The sequence below is a fragment of the Salmo trutta genome, chromosome 4 (genome assembly GCF_901001165.1).
Source record: "Salmo trutta chromosome 4, fSalTru1.1, whole genome shotgun sequence".
Classification (NCBI taxonomy): Eukaryota; Metazoa; Chordata; class Actinopteri; order Salmoniformes; family Salmonidae; genus Salmo; species Salmo trutta.
This window is the reverse complement of record NC_042960.1, coordinates 21,155,456-21,173,536: the sequence shown is the minus strand read 5'-3', so window position 1 is coordinate 21,173,536 and position 18,081 is coordinate 21,155,456. Positions and strand designations below refer to the sequence as shown.

Genomic DNA, 18,081 nt, shown 5'->3' with positions numbered 1-18,081 from the left:
GTGAACACAGAGAAAGCATGCCACTGTCCCCTCAGAGAGAGTGTGCGCACGCACGCACCCACAAGAGTTGATAATTTGTCCACAATCTTGTCATGTTATTTGGGCTGATAGGCGTCACCTTTTAAAATAAAGGGCCATATTATTTAAACAATAATTGAATTTCATAGAAACATACTTGTGGGATTTCCAAAAAAATTATGTTATACTGCTGTGCATAGGGTAATCCCATGGTAACAGTGACACCGAGACTCAGATTTTTCACTTTAAAATGCATGCTAAACAAAAGCCATTGGTTGCAAAGTTAAACCAACCAACTATGCTCAAGGACAATTGTTTTACAAAAATTCACTGAATTTTACAAAAACACATACTTGAACAGGGCAAATGTAAAGCTCCGTAACAGAATTAAATAAAATTCTCCCTCAATTTGTGACAAAGTTTTCCAAAAACTCTTAAATGTCTACTCTGAATTAAGACGACAAAATGTCTGCAGAAAGAATTGTGTCCCCGTTGTGATTTGACAACTTGATTTTGTTATTGAGCAACAGTAAGTCGAGTGCGTTAACATCTGATAACAGAATGATGGTAACTGACATCAGTTATTTAAAATGGTGCCCAAGAAGATGGCTGACGTGTTACATGCCCGTAATCAATGGTGCTATTTTGTTAGTTTTTTTGCATTGTTTGTAACTTATATTGTACATAATGTTGCTGCTACCGTCTCTTATGACCGAAAATAACTACTGGACATCAGAACTGGGATTACTCACCACGGACTGGAAGAAGCTTTTTCCTTTAACGAGTCTGACGAGAAAGATATACTGCTCTCCCAGGAAAAGGCCCAGATCCAGAGGAAAAGAGGACGCAGATCAGGCTGCCTTTTGAGAATCCGTAGGCAAGCAAGTAAACTCCCATTGCCATCAATTCTACTTGCTAACATGCAGTCATTGGAAAATAAAATGGATGACCTACGATTATCCTACCAACGGGACATTAAGAACTGTAATATCCTGTGTTTCACTGAGTCGAGACTGAACGACGACATGGACAATATAGAGCTGGAGGGATTTTCAATGTAACGGCAGAACAGAGAAGCTACGTCTGGTACGACGAGGGGTGTGGGCGTGTGTGTCAATAACAGCTGGTGCACGATGTCTAATATTAAAGAAGTCTTGAGGTATTTCTCGCCTAGGGTAGAGTACCTTAGGATAAGCTGTAGACCACACTATCTATATTATTCGTAGCCGTCTATTTACCACCACAGACCGACGCTGGCACAAAGAGCGCACTTAACCAAATCTATAAGGCCATAAGCAAACAAGAATATGCTCACCCAGAAGCAGCGCTCCTAGTGGCCGGGGACTTTAATGCAGGCAAACAAATCAGTTTCACCAAATTTTTACCAGCATGTCACGTGAAACCAGAGGGGGAAAAAAAACAACAAAAAAAACTCTAGACCACCTTTACTCCACACACAGAGATGCAAACAAAGCTCTCCTCAGCCCACCATTTGGCAAATCTGACCATAATTCTATCCTCCTGATTCCAAGCAAAAACTAAAACAGGAAGTACCAGTGACTAGCTCAATACGGAAGTGGTCAAATGGTGAGGATGCTACAGGACTGGCTCTGACACTCGTCAGATGTGGAGGGGCTTGAAAACTATTACAGACTACAAAAGGGAAACCCAGACGCAAGCTGCCCAGTGACGCGAGCCTACCAGACGAGCCAAATGCCTTTAATGCTCACTTCGAGGGAAGCAACACTGAAGCATGGACGAGAGCACCAGCTGTTCTGGATGACTGTGTGATAACGCTCTCGGTAGGCGATGTTCGCAAGACCTTTAAACAGGTCAACAGTCGCAAAGCCGCGGGGCCAGATGGATTACCAGGACATGTACTCAAAGCATGCGCGGACCATCTGGCAAGTGTCTTCACAGACATTTTCAACCTGTCCCTGACAGTCTGTAATACCAACATGTTTCAAGCAGACCACCATAGTCCCTGTGTCCAAGGAAGCGAAGGTAACCTGCCTAAATGATTACCGCACCGTAGCACGCACGTCCGTAGCCATGAAGCGCTTTGAAAGGCTGATCATGGCTCACAACAGCATCCTCCCGGATACCCTAGACCCACTCCAATTCACATACCGCCCCAACAGATCCATAGATGACGCAATCGCATTCCACACTGCCCTTTCCCACCTGGACAAAAGGAACACCTGTGAGAGAATGCTGTTCATTGACTACAGCTCAGCGTTCAACACCAGTGCCCATGAAGCTCATCACTAAGCTAAGAACCCCGGGACTAAACACCTCCCTCTGCAACTGGATCCTAGACTTCCTGATGGGCCGCCCCCACGTGGTAAGGTCGGCAACAACACGTCTGCCACGCTGATCCTCAACACTTAGTCCCCTCCTGTACTCCATGTTCACCCATGACTGCGTGGCCAAACACGACTCCAACACCATCATTAAGTTTGCTGATGACGCAACAGTGGTAGGCCTGATCACCGACAACGATGAGACAGCCTATAGGGAGGAAGTCAGAGAACTGGCAGTGTGGTGCCAGGACAACAACCTCTTCCTCAATGTGAGCAAAACAAAGGAGCTGATCGTGGACTACAGGAAAAGGCGGTCCGAACAGGCCCCCATTAACGTCAATGGGGCTGTAGTGGAGCTGGCCGAGAGCTTTAAGTTCCTTGGTGTCCCCATCACCAACGAACCATCATGGTCCAAACACAAAGACTGAAGAGGGCACGACAAAACCTTTTCCCCCTCAGGAGACTGAAAAGATTTGGCATGGGTCCCCAGATCCTCAAAAAGCAGAGCGCCAAGTCTAGGACCAAAAGGCTCCTTAACAACTTACCCCCAAGCCATCACACTACTGAACAATGAATCAAATGGCCACAGGACTATTACATTGACCCACCCTCCATTTGTTTTGTACACTGCAGCTACTCGTTTATCTATGCATAGTCACTGCACCCCTACCTATATGTACAAATGACCTCTAACCTGTACATCCGCACACTGACCCCCTGTATATAGCCTCGTTATTATGTTACTTTTATTCTTTAGTTTATTTGGTAAATATTTCCTTAGCTCTTTAACTGCACTGTTGGTTAAGGGCTTGTAAGTAAGCATTTCACCGTAAGGTCTACACTTGTATTCGGCGCATGTGACAAATTAAGTTTGATTTGATCATGGGTGCCTGATCTGTACTATATAGAAATGCATAATTAAGGATATCTGATCTATTTACAGGGCTGTGGCGGTCATGACATTTTCTCAGCCGGTTATTGTCATGCAAAAGTCGATCGGGTCTCATTGTAATTGACCATTAATTAACAAACACTTTGTAACTACAGGCCTCCACGCATACAACCTGCATACAAGTGGCTGATGCGTGCCTTTGGCACGTCTACATTTAAAAAGTCTAAATCAATTTAATATACCAAATCACAATAAATCCATGATTTATTTTAGTCAGGTCTAAAGAAACATGATATGAAGAAGATGTATGTGAGAAGAATAGAATGGGTTTGCCTACTGTATGTTACTTGGCTATGTTCCATGCCTAAGGCTGTAGGCTTGGTAATTTAGCTGACAAGACAAGCTTAAAAGTGCTGTGCCATTATTTATATTAGGGCTATGAATTTACAGTAAGAAGACTATAATTGAACTTGAATAAAATAGAATAATTTATAAATGTGTATAAAATTTAGCACACAGCCATGCAATCTCCATAGCCAAACATTGGCAGTATAATGGCCTTACTGAAGAGCTCAGTGACTTGCAACGTGGGACCGTCATAGGATGCCACCTTTCCTACAAGTCAGTTTGTAAAATTTCCTTTGGGATGAATTGGAATGCCGACTGCGAGCCAGGCCTAATCGCCCAACATCAGTGCCCGACCTCACTAATTCTTGTGGTTGAATGGAAGCAAGTCCCTGCAGTAATGTTCCAACATCTAGTGGAAAGTCTTCCTAGAAGACTGGAGGCTATAATAGCAGCAAAGGGGGGCAACTCCATATTATTTTTGGAATGGGATGTTCAACGAGCAGGAGTCCACATACCTCTGGCCATGAAGTGTATTATGACTGGCTGTTGTTGCTACAGTGGCTCTAGACCTGCATACAAGTGGCTGATGCGTGCCTTTGGCACGTCTACATTTAAAAAGTCTAAATCAATTTAATATACCAAATCACAATAAATCCATGATTTATTTTAGTCAGGTCTAAAGAAACATGATATGAAGAAGATGTATGTGAGAAGAATAGAATGGGTTTGCCTACTGTATGTTACTTGGCTATGTTCCATGCCTAAGGCTGTAGGCTTGGTAATTTAGCTGACAAGACAAGCTTAAAAGTGCTGTGCCATTATTTATATTAGGGCTATGAATTTACAGTAAGAAGACTATAATTGAACTTGAATAAAATAGAATAATTTATAAATGTGTATAAAATTTAGCACACAGCCATGCAATCTCCATAGCCAAACATTGGCAGTATAATGGCCTTACTGAAGAGCTCAGTGACTTGCAACGTGGGACCGTCATAGGATGCCACCTTTCCTACAAGTCAGTTTGTAAAATTTCCTTTGGGATGAATTGGAATGCCGACTGCGAGCCAGGCCTAATCGCCCAACATCAGTGCCCGACCTCACTAATTCTTGTGGTTGAATGGAAGCAAGTCCCTGCAGTAATGTTCCAACATCTAGTGGAAAGTCTTCCTAGAAGACTGGAGGCTATAATAGCAGCAAAGGGGGGCAACTCCATATTATTTTTGGAATGGGATGTTCAACGAGCAGGAGTCCACATACCTCTGGCCATGAAGTGTATTATGACTGGCTGTTGTTGCTACAGTGGCTCTAGAGGGAAAAAACTAATATTGCATGTCCGTTTTTCAAGCCAAGGTCTTTAGATAGTCTGTGAGCACAGACATTCATTCTGCCTAGTTCTGCTAGGAGCAAACAGAACCTATGGCCTTTTCTCAATTGCATTCGCCAAGTGTCCTCTCTCCTCGTCTCCTTCTCAAAACCAATGGGTTTGAGGAGGAGAGGACACGAGGAGTACGCAATTGAGGAAAGGCCTAGGTATGCGGACACCTTTAATATTACCTCTCCCAGCTCTTAAGGACGACTACCCATGATCCCACTATTTCCATTTACTGTACCCACTGAGCACCGACCGACACCGGACGTCCATGGATGTTGAAATTTGGTCAATCCAAATCTGAACCAATCATGGTGTCTGTTTCACAAGATAGACAGCACAGTTAGGACTGGGCAATTATATCAAATTAATGAATTAGAATGTATGTTTTAGCGTGATGTTCCATCACAACTTCCTCTCTGACAAGAAGCAGTTTCAACTCGCTATTTGCATTTGAGGTTTGTCGAACAGAATCAGTCATATGGACAAACACATTTAAACCATTTAAATTGATCTCAGGTGCATCCTGCTTCCATTGATCATTCTTGAGATGTTTCTACAACTTGATTAGAGTCCACCTGTGGTAAATTCAATTGATTGGACATATTTTGGAAAAGTCACACACATGACTATATAAAAGTACCCACAGTTGACAATGCATGTCAGAGCAAAAACCAAGCCATGAGGTCGAAGGAATTGTCCGTAGAGCGCCGAGACAGGATTGTGTCGAGGCACAGATCTGGGGAAGGGTACCTAAACAATGGCCTCCATCATTCTTCAATGGAATAAGTTTGGAACCACCAAGACTTCCTAGAGCTGGCCTCACAGCCAAACTGAGCAATCAGGGGAGAAGGGCCTTGGTCAGGGAGGTGACCAAGAACCCAATGGCCATTCTGACATAGCTCCAGAGTTCCTCTGTGGAGATGGGAGAACCTTCCAGAAGGACAACCATCTCTGCAGCACTCCACCAATCAGGCTTTTATGGTAGAGTGGCCAGACAGAAGCCACACCTCAGTAAAAGGCACGACAGCCCGCTTGGAGTTTGTCAAAAGGCACCTAAAGGACTCTCAGACCATGAGAAACAAGATTCTCTGGTCTGATGAAACCAAGATTGAAATCTGGCCTGAATGCCAAGTGTCACGTCTGGAGGAAACCTGGCACCATCCCTACGGTGAAGCATCATGCTGTGGGGATGTTTTTCAGCGGCAGGGACTGGGAGACTATTCAGGATCGAGGGAAAGATGGAGCAAAGTACAGAGAGAGACCCTTGATGAAAACCTGCTCCAGAGGGGCAAAGGTTCACCTTTCAATACGACCCTAAGCACACAGCCAAAACAATGCTGGAGTGGCTTCGGGACAAGTCCTTGAGAGAATGTATATACAGTTGAAGTCAGAAGTTTACATACACTTAGGTTGGAGTCATTAAAACTCATTTTTCAACCACTCCACAAATTTCTTGTTAACAAACTATAGTTTTGGCAAGACGGTTAGGACATCTACTTTGTGCATAATTTTTCCAACAATTGTTTACAGACAGATTATTTCCCTGTATCACAATTCCAGTGGGTCAGAAGTTTACATACACTAAGTTGACTGTGCCTTTAAACAGCTTGGAAAATTCCAGAAAATTATGTCATGGCTTTAGAAGCATCTGATAGGCTAATTGACATCATTTGAGTCAATTGGAGGTGTACCTGTGGATGTATTTCAAGGCCTACCTTCAAACTCAGTGCCTCTCTGCTTGACATCGTGGGGAAATATAAAGAAATCAGCCAAGACCTCAGAAAAAAAATGGTAGATCTCCACAAGTCTGGTTCATCCTTGGGAGCAATTTCCAAACGCCTGAAGGTACCACATTCATCTGTACAAACAATAGTACGCAAGTATAAACACCATGGGACCACGCAGCCATCATACCGCTCAGTAAGGAGACGGGTTCTGTCTCCTAGAGATGAATGTGCAAATCAATCCCAGAACAACAGCAAAGGACCTTGTGAAGATGCTGGAGGACACAAGTACAAAAGTATATATATCCACAGTAAAACAAGTCCTATATTGACATAACCTGAAAGGCCGCTCATCAAGGAAGAAGCCACTGCTCCAAAACCATCATAAAAAAGCCAGACTACAGTTTGCAGCTGCACATGGGGACAAAGATCTTACTTTTTGGAGAAATGTCCTCTGGTCTGATGAAACAAAAATAGAACTGTTTGGCCATAATGACCATCGATATGTTTGGAGGAAAAAGGGGGAGGCTTGCAAGCCGGCCGAAGAACACCATCCCAACCATGAAGCACGAGGGTGGCAGCATCATGTTGTGGGGGTGCTTTGCTGCAGGAGGGACTGGTGCACTTCACAAAATAGATGGCATCATGAGGACGGAAAATTATGTGGACATATTGAAGCAACATCTCAAGACATCAGTCAGGAAGTTAAAGCTTGGTTGCAAATGGGTCTTCCAAATGGACAATGACCCCAAGCATACAAAAAAAAAATGCATAAAATGAAATGAAATGTATGCATTCACTACTGTAAGTCGCTCTGGATAAGAGCGTCTGGTAAATGACTAAAATGTAAATGTGAAATGTACTTCCAAAGTTGTGGTAAATTGGCTTAAGGACAACAAAGTCAAGGTATTGGAGTGGCCATCACAAAGCCCTGACCTCAATCCTATAGAAAATTTGTGGGCAGAACTGAAAAAGTGTGTGCGAGCAAGGAGGCCTACAAACCTGACTCAGTTACACCAGCTCTGTTAGGAGGAATGGGAAGCTTGTGGAAGGCTACCCGAAATGTTTGACCCAAGTTAAACAATTTAAAAGGCAATGATACCAAATACTAATTGAGTGTACGTAAACTTCTGACCCACTGGGAATGTGATGAAAGAAATAAAAGCTGAAATAAATCACTACTATTATTCTGACATTTCACATTCTTAAAATAAAGTGGTGATCCTAACTGACCTAAGACAGGGAATATTTACTTGTATTAAATGTCAGGAATTGTGAAAAACTGAGTTTAAATGCATGTAAACTTCCGACTTCAACTGTATGTGGGGTTTTGTAACAGAATGACAAGACACTAGGCAATATTTCTTAACTTACAGAAGGCAAATAATTTCTGCAAAATTAGATATTAAAATGTTGATATTGGTTGGCAAGGGCCTTAACATTGTGTTTTGATTCATTTCAAATACCTTAAAGCTTTTGCTTTAATTTGACAACAAATGTTATGTGCTCCTATGAACTTCACATTGGTGCTCATGGGTCCTTTTACATGGAAATTGCCCAGAATATTTTTTTTCACATATTCATTTATGCAACACACACCCACACTAAACTAAACTAGCCAACATACCTGTAAAAAACAGGTCCCAATCTGGGTGTGTTCCGGGACGGACACGTTATACAGCTGCTGCTGGAACACAGGCTCGTTGTCATTGACGTCCTCAACCATAACGGTGACGGTGGCTGTGGAGGACAGGGCTGGTGACCCCCCGTCGACCGCAACCATCAGGAACCGCACCTCCGTCTCCCTCTCGCGGTCCAACCTGGCTGCCGTGGTAATGAGGCCTGATTCTGGGTCGACGTTGACCAGGTGGTCTTGGTCTGACTGTAGAATGGAGTAGAGGATCGCTGCGTTGACCCCGTCGTCTGAGTCTCTGGCCTGCACACTCAGTAGGGAACTACCCTGGGGTACATCCTCAGATACAGACACAGTGTAGATGTCCTGGTCAAAAACCGGCCGCCAATCGTTGGTGTCGGTGACCCTCACCAACAATGTGCTTTCACTCTTCAATGGTGGGCTACCGAAGTCCGAGGCAACCACTTTTAACTCGTACAGCCCCTCTTTCTCCCTGTCCAGCTCGCCATCCACACACAAGGCGTACAGGAAGTCATCAGTCTGTTTCAGGGTGAACTTCCCATCGCCACCTTCGAGGGTGACCCTGAGCCTCCCGACCTCTCCCAGGTCGGGGTCAGAGACTGATATCCTCGCAACGTATTCCCCCATACCTGCCCCTTCCGACACCTCGGCTTCCCCAGTCTCACTCAGAAACATTACATTGATAATGGGGCTGTTGTCATTGATGTCTAGTACCCTCAAGGCTACAAAAGTGCTGCTATACTCCGGCTGGGCACCATTATCCCTCGCTCTGACAATCAACTCATAAAATGGCTGTGTCTCAAAGTCTAAGGGTTTGTTAACATGGATGACACCAGAAGTTCCGTTGATGACAAAGAATTCATTCGGGTCACTCTGGCGTCGATTGATCTCGTAGGTTATGAGCCCGTTGTCTCCGAGGTCCAGATCTGTGGCGTAGACCTGACACACAGGTGACATTACCAGAGCATCCTCCCACACTGAAGCTTGGTATTCAGTCTGATTGAACACAGGTGGGTTGTCATTTTCATCCGAGACGTGGATATAAACCTTAAGCAGACCCGTTTTAGGTGGGATACCCCCATCAAATGCCTCAATGGTCAGGGAATAAAGATCTCTTGTTTCTCTGTCCAATTTGTCAGTGAGGATGAGGTCCAGGTTGAATTCATTTCCAACCCCCTCACGATATTTCACCTTAAAAATATTTCCCATCTCACTTTCAGTGATGCGGTAACCCCGAGTTCCAAACTCACCCTCATCCTGGTCTTTAGCCCCCTCAAATTCAAAGCGAGTTCCTGGAGGACTTAATTCTGACACATTCAACTCCACCTTTTCAGTGGAGAATAAAGGAGAATGGTCATTCACATCTTTAACCACTATTTTTACCTTAATCACATCACCTGTGAGAGTGGCTGCCACAAATTCATACTGGTCTCTGCTCTCCCTGTCCAGCACCACAGCTGTTGAAATTATTCCAGTGTCTGCATCAATTTCCAAGTCTTTAAAAACATATGAATCTCTACTTTCAGATATAAAAAATCCACTGCTTGGAGTCTGTAACCCAGCTCTTATATCCCCAACAATAGTCCTCGCAGGTAGTCCCTCTTCAATTGAGAGACTGAGGTTGTACACCTGTTGAGCAAATGAGCGCTCCCACAAAAGACACGCAGCAAATAGTGTAAATAAAGTCGCCGCATTTCGACGGCTAATTCTTGCACTCGACATTTTATATTCCGAAATTTAATTTACATATTTCCGTGTAAAATGACTCTCAAACACGGAGAGTCTTGAAGATAACGTTACTCACGTTTCAGACAGATACTCGAAATGAGGACAGGTAACTTAACACATTCTTGCGCTCGGTTAGAGGATAGTTCACTCGTCAACATGTAAAACATGGTTACACAGTTTATTTAACGTAATATGATTAGGTCCCTCGAAATATTTATAATATTGGAAAAATAGTAACGCTTCTTCGAAATCCGTCGGGTAAGAATACACACTGAAACCGCGCTGGTACTACCGGCAACCCAACTAGAGCGCGCAGCACGCATCTTCAATGACGCGAGTGTCGGTGGCCTTGACTGCCTGTCAGCTCAAATTAGGTCACGTGAGGTACAGTATTTGACCTTTAAACATCCAGATGGAATGAAATAACGTTACATTCATCAGCACGTATGTTAGTTGTTGCTATTTTTTAATCAGATTAAAATATGTTGAATAAATTGTGTTTAAATAAAGTTAAAGAAAATGTCCAAGTCCCCAGAAAATCTGATGCTAAAATTACTTGAAACAATATCACAAGTAATATTAATGCATAAAAGATGGTACTGTAATTAGTCACATCATTTGAAGTGTATTATCTTAAATGTAGGCCTAAACGTATTATTTCTGCTGTTCGTAATAATCTAATCATAATTATTAAGATAATCTGTCATCGACTGTTATAGATTCAATATTCTTAACCTAGCAATATTATTGTGCCTAATATATTAACTGTAGAGAACATATCTACTGATATGCTCTGTCATGGCACTTGGGTTAAAATGCAGATACCTCTCCTTATATGTCTTTCACAGTGCCTGTCAATGGAGCAGCCTAACGTTAGTTAATCATTTTCAGTATTTTGGAGAATGGGCATTGGTTTGGGCATCCTGTTATGATACTGATTGTGTCTAGGAGCTATACTCTAGCTATGGAGCTATACTCTAGATGGAGTATAGCTCCATCTAGATGTCATGTCAGGGATAACAGTTGTTGACAAACTGTAGTGTTTTAGTCAAGCCTAACCCTACCCCTTTTCTTAACCTTAACTTCATTCTCCTAACCTGCTACGTTAATTCTCCTAACCTGCTGCGTTAGTTCTCCTAACATGTTATGTAAACTCACTTCTGTCCATACCTGGGTTAGGGTTAGGTAAAATTCTGCAGTTGTCGTCAAATCATCAGTCCCGACAAAACATCAGTATCACCACACCGGCTATTTGCCACTTTGGGTGTCAATCAAAAGGTGTCCTGCCCAACTCATCTTCCACCACGTCAAAAGTGGCTTCCTCACCTTGTCTCCTTACCTTCATCTACACCAGGGGTGTAAAAACTCCATGGAGGGCAGAGTGTCTGCTGTTTTTTGTTATTTCCAATTAAGACCTTGACAACTATGGCTCAGTTACCATAATTGATCAATTAAGTACAAGGGATGAGCGAAAACCGGCAGACACTCACTCCGGCCCTCTATGGAATTAGTTTGGCACCTGTGAACTACAAAGATCTGAAAGAGTTGGACAAGTGAAAAATGTTTTACATTAAGAAGAGGTGAAGAGGGCAGAAGATTTCACACACACACGGACGCACACACACACACACAGTTTCTTTCATAAAAGCTTTTTTTCTCTTGCGGTAATAAGACAGAGAAGTGTGTTGTATGTTGTCTGTATTATTCAACATAGTCATTTGCCAAACAGTAATATTTGCAAACTATAGATTTTATCAATGTCACTGATTTAATAACACAATTATTAAATGTCTCCTACTTAGATATAAAGGCCTTTCACCTCAGAAAAGGGATGCACAGTCACAGGAATGTAACAATCATTCATGTCATTACAACCTCATTGTGATTATTTATGTCCATATCTGGTGTCATGATCACCCTCAACAACTTTATCTGGAACAACGTCCATAACTGAAGTCAACACCGTCAACAACACCCTATCATGTCACACGGTTAGATAACAAGAGGGTGTTTCCATGGAGACGGGTGTTTTCTACAGGACACAGGAGGCTACTCTACCTGACACAGGGACACTGAGAAGTAGGGAGGGAGTATGAGCATTAGCTCTACAGTGGACACATCATGTCTGCCCCCAAATGCTGGGTAGAGGGGCTCAGTGATTGTGGTCTGGAATGTGTACAGATGGGCCATTGTATCAGTGGAGATGCCATTTAAGTGATAATGCCCTCGAAACCGGTGTTTGGAGGATATATTGAGACGAAGACGAAGTCGAGGCATTATCACTTTTATACAACAGGTTACCAACATATTCAAATAATGATTCACATATTTTAATTTTTTATTTTGATGAATGTATTCATACTATTTCATCCTTCCACAAGACATAGTCCCGACACAAATCTAGAGTTGCAACCCAAGCCGGCTGGTAGTTCGTTCTATCGGTTCGGTTGCTAGTCTTTTTGTTCTGTATCAATGGACGCGACCCAGTCGTTTGTTCTACATTTTCCATTGTCATACTGGCTGGCAACGTTCTTGTCCCTTGCTGGCTAGCTAGCCAACGGCAAACTTACAGTCACGTCAAAAGTGCAGCCAAAATAACAACAAAGTAGCTGCATTTGCATTTGTTTAAGCTGTTCTCTTGTGACATTTATTTAGATACATCCATAACAATGAGCAAATGAGGCGTGATTTCTCCTGGCATTGAAATTATGCTCCGTCAGTCAGGACACTGTTGTTCAGAGGAGCTAGCCAACAACACAGCAAACACAATCACTTTAAACAGAAGCTTAAAAGACTGCAAACTAGCTGCACTTCGTTTCGTTTTAGCTTTTTTGAAATTACATTTCTTTGTTTATATCCATAAAAATGATGCCAGATGATTCATGATTTTGACTGGCTAAGAAACCCTACCTGCTTGTCTGTCTCATCCCAACTCCGACACATGCATTGCTGTCGCACAGCTGAAGATCGAATTTGAATATTGAGACAATGTTGCAAATGTCGGCGAGACAGACATCAAGGTTTATACAAATCTCTGCTGTTGAAAAATAAATGTTAGTCTAAAAGTAATGTGAGATAATGTCTACAGTTTATAAATTGCTTGGCTGAGCTGATGAGACAGTGGATTGCACAGTCATATGGAAACTAGACACTTTAATGTACTTGTCCTCTTGCTCAGTTGTGCACCGGGGCCTCCGACTTCTCTTTCTATTCTGGTTAGGGCCAATTTGCGCTGTTCTGTGAAGGGAGAAGTACACAGCGTTGTACGAGATCTTCAGTTTCTTGGCAATTTCTCACATGGAATAGCCTTCATTTCTCAGAACAAGAATAGACTGAAGAGTTTCAGAAGAAAGTTCTTTGTTTCTAGCCATTTTGAGCCTGTAATCGAACCCAAAAATGCTGATGCTCCAGATACTCAACTAATCAAAGAAGGCCCGTTTTATTGCTTCTTTAATCAGGACAACAGTTTTCAGCTGTGCTAACATAATTGCAAAAGGGTTTTCTAATGATCAATTAGCCTTTTAAAATGATCAACTTGGATTAGGACAACATGCCATTGAAACACAGGAGTGATGGTTGCTGATAATGGGCCTCTGTACGCATAGATATTAGATATTCCATTAAAAGATCTGCCGTTTCCAGCTACAATAGTCATTTACAACATTAACAATGTCAACACTGTATTTCTGATCAATTTGATGTTATTTTAATGGACAATTTATTTGCTTTTCTTAAAAAAAAGGACATTTCAAAGTGACCCCAAACTTTTGAACGGTAGTGTATGTCACTCCTATCACAACCCCTGGCCCGTCACAGTCTACTTACCAGTAGCAGCATCCAGTCAGACCCTGTCTACACAGCACCTGTTCCCAGAAGTCAAATCTCTCTGGATTACAGTATCAGGATATCACCGACTCTGTGTAAACAACATCTCCATCATTCTGTTCTCCTCAGACAGAAAGATGCCATCAAAGGCTATGTTTGAGTCCAGTGTGGTATCACAAGCCTCTCTTGATGAGAAAATAAGTTAGAGAAGAGAGAATTGTCTGGATCAAAACCTGTGTGTGTATGAAATTAAGGAAAGGCTTTTATTGCCTTGAAATTCTTATATCAAACACACGTCCTAAGCAGCTGTGGTTTCACCCAGAACTCCTCATTATTATCCATACTGTGGGAGAGGCAGTAGAACAGACAGTGAGTGACAGACACAGCCAGTGTATGAACTGCAGTTTAATAGAATGACAAACCCACTGGGCACAGACATCAATTCAACATCTATTTCATGTTGGTTCAAAGTCATTTTATTGAAATGAGTTCAATAAGTTAGACTACAACATCAGTTACACTATTTCTATTAGAAAGATTACATCATTTATGTCAGAAATCATGATTGCCACAACAACAATTGGATCAGAATTCTTATTACTGTGAAACAAGTTGGAAAGTAAGGTACACGCAAACAAAACATTTTGAAAAGTCACTTTACTAACTTGAGTTTCTACAGTGTAGATCTTCCAGTCTAGCAGAAGGCAGCTTCACTCCTGCATCTCCTGGGTGATTGAAGCTCAGTTTCAGCTATTTCAGGTGGGAGAAGACATCAGATCAGAGGCCAGGAAAGCGCAACCTTCCTCTGTGACTCTACAGAATGCCAGCCTATAGAGAGAGATCATCATGATTTTACAACAACTTCCTTCTGGTGATGAAAACTGGGTCACTAATCATCAAACATCTCAGAGTTACGGTAAAAACAACGTTTGGACTAAAATACCAGGACCATATTATGAAGCTGTTCAGGCAGAGGTAAAGCAATACATTCCAGCTAATGATTATGACAATTTCTACTAAAGTAAAGGAAACGCAATGATGTCGATTGAATGTGTCCGGAATGCTGAGGAACAGTCAATAGCATGCTGAGGAAACATTAGCAGTGTCAAGTGAATGAGCACATGCGATTTTTCCTAAATATTGATCCTTATGGCCTAATAAGCTTCATGTTACCGTCTAGTTTTGCCTATAAAAGTACCACTCCAGGACTCCCCAGTCCAGCAGAGAGCAGCACCACTCCTGAATCTTGCAGGTCAATGTTACTCAGACCCAGTTCTGAAGTGAGATCTGAGACCAAATCCTCTCAAGACTACTCTGTAAGTGTACAGCAAGCCTACAAAGACAAAGAAAGCACCATTTAATATAATAATTATAAAATTTCACATAGGGCAGATCTGCGGCATAATTCATACTGTATTCAATAAGGAGTTTAATTATTACACAGCGCAATACACATGGTAAATTCAATGAAATTAGGAGTTCCTGTCTATTTGAAATGTTATGTTAAGTTTGCTCTCAGCGGTGCATGTGTCAATATGAGGACAAATGATTGGTGAACATGAGGCAACACAAAGTGTCAACAACTTGGGTCGTTTTTAATCTTGTATGTCTGTATCTACATGGCTGTAAATGCCCAGTGAATACAATAGTTGTGATTTTGATATTATACATACTGTACCTGTTGTACACAGAGTCTTATACGTTCTTTCCTTTTAGGCAGTAATCAGGGTATTAACATTTTAATGTGATGTATGCATTCATAGGGCTACATATGTATCTGTAGGCTTATGAGTGCCCACTGCCCAGTAAAATAATTGTAACAGAAAATAACAACAATAGATGTTTCTCAAAATGCATACTACCGTGCTCTGAGCATGCAAATTGGAGCACAGGAGGGATTGGAGTATGAGTCCAAATCGAAGTATGCAAAACAGAGCACGGAGGGCAGTTTTCAAATGCATACTCTGTTTGTACACACCTGTCTATATATTTTTTTTAATTGTACTAGGCAAGTCAGTTAAGAACAAATACTATTTTCAATGATAGCCTGGGTTAACTGCCTTGTTCAGGGGCAGAATGACAGATTTGTACCTTGCCAGCTCGGGGATTTGATCTTGCAACCTTGCGGTTACTAGTCCAACACTCTAACCACTAGGCTACGCTGCCGCCCATATAAGGTCCCACAGTTGAAAGTGCATGTCAGAGCAAATACCAAGCCATGAGGTTGAAGGAATTGTCTATAAAGCTCTGAGACAGGATTGTGTCGAAGTCACAGATCTGGGGAAGGGTACCAAAAAATGTCTGCAGCATTGAAATTCCCCAAGAACACAGTAGCCTCCATCACTTGGAACCACCAAGACTCGTCCTAGAGCTGGCCGCTCCGCCAAACTGAGCAATCGCAGGAGAAGGGCCTTGGTCAGGGAGGTGACCAAGAACCCGATGTTCACTCTGACAGTGCTCTAGAGTTCCTCTGTGGAGATGGGAGAGCCTTCCAGAAGGACAACCATCTCTGCAGCACTCCATCAATCAGGCCTTTATGGTAGAGTGGGCAGACGGAAGTAAAAGGCACATGACAGACCGCTTGGATTTTGCCAAAAGGCACATAAAAACTCGCAGACCATGAGAAACAAGATTCTCTCGTGTGATGAAATCAAGATTGAACTCTTTGGCCTGAATGCCAAACGCCATGCCTGGAGGAAACCTTGCACCATCCCTACGGTGAAGCATGGTGGTGGCAGCATCATGCTGTGGGGATGTTTTTCAGCGGCAGGGACTGGGAGACTAGTCAGGAATTAGGCAAAGATGAACAGAACAAAGTACAGAGAGATCCTTGAGGAAAACCTGCTCCAGAGCACTCAGGACCTCAGACTGGGGCGAAGGTTGGCCTTCCAACAGTGCAACGACCCTAAGCACATAGCCAAGACAACGCACACGTCCGGGCTTGAACCCGATCGAACATCTTGGGAGAGACCTGAAAATAGCTGTGCAGCAACGCTCCCCATCCAACCTGACAGAGCTTGAGAGGATCTGCAGAGAATAATGGAAGAAACTCCCCAAATCCAGGTGTGCCAAGCTTGTAGCGTCATACCCAAGAAGACTCGAGGCTGTAATTGCTGCCGAAGGTGCTTCAGCAGAGTACTGAGTAAAGTGTCTGAATACTTATGTAAATGTATTTTTTTGATAAACTAGCAAACATTTTGAAAAACCTGTTTTTGCTTTGTCATTATAGGGTATATTGTGTAGATTGATGAGGGAAAAAACTATTTAATACATTTTAAAATAAGGCTGTAACGTATCAAAATGTGGAAAAAGTCAAGGGGTCTGAATACTTTCCGAAGGCAATGTACTGTATGTGTCCTTTGGTTTCCATGGTCTTGTCGATTATTGTTACTATGTCCATTGGTGCGTGTGAGTACCTGTGCTGCGTGCTTTGGGCTTTCATGCTCTTGTGGATTAAGCAGATGATGGTCTCATCCCATGTGATAAGAATTGTGCGCTTGTGTTATTTATTCGAGGTACTCCTCGCTCTTTTGTTTGGCTTTCAACCCTTTGTTTTTGTTACGTGTTTGTTTGGTCTTCGTCCCCGTGCCTTTACACAGCACGCCGTAATTTGGAGTATAATAAAAAAAACGATTACGCATTCCTGAGCCTGTCTCCTGAATCTCTTCATACCTACGGGACAATGAAGATGTTTCAGCCTCCGAGCAGAAGCTAACTACTCTTCTCCTACAGCTTTTTGTCTTGTTACTTTGTGATCTATTGTCATTCTGTGTTCATCTGTTTGTCTGTCTGTGCAAACAGCAGAGATCAGAACGTTGGCATTGAAATAGTCAACCATCACCCACAAAAATAGCTAATAGGAGTCTAAAAAGCAAATCTAGGAGCTGCATATGCAATTGTGTTTGTTGAAGTGAATTTGTACAGCTTGTAACAAACAACGATCACTATTAGACAAGAACATTGAAATGCCTGGGATGAAAATGAATGATTTGAACCTGTTCTGTTCTTCTCAGATGACATTCGTCAGAATGCTGGATAAATTCAGAGGGACAATTTCATTTCAAAAGGGTACAATCTGTGACAATTTAATACTTCTTCAAATGTAATGTGACAGCCAAGTGTGCAATTATCAAATGAGCCGATTAGTTTCTGAAGAAAGAAAGCAATTACATAAAGGCTTCAATAAAAAATCATATTATCGAAAATTGTCTCAA

The 18,081-nt window shown here is 42.4% G+C and overlaps 1 protein-coding gene across 1 annotated transcript in view; it reads right to left on the bottom strand.

The window, feature by feature from the left end:
• Positions 1-10,414, bottom strand: part of dchs2 (dachsous cadherin-related 2) — a 57,660-nt gene extending 47,246 nt beyond the window's left edge. Inside the window, exon 1 of the mRNA XM_029750122.1 lies at positions 8,288-10,414. Coding sequence (XP_029605982.1) covers positions 8,288-10,036 — 1,749 coding nt within the window. The 5' untranslated portion in view covers positions 10,037-10,414. The remainder of the gene's footprint in view (positions 1-8,287) is intronic.
• Between the last annotated feature and the right edge of the window lie 7,667 nt (positions 10,415-18,081).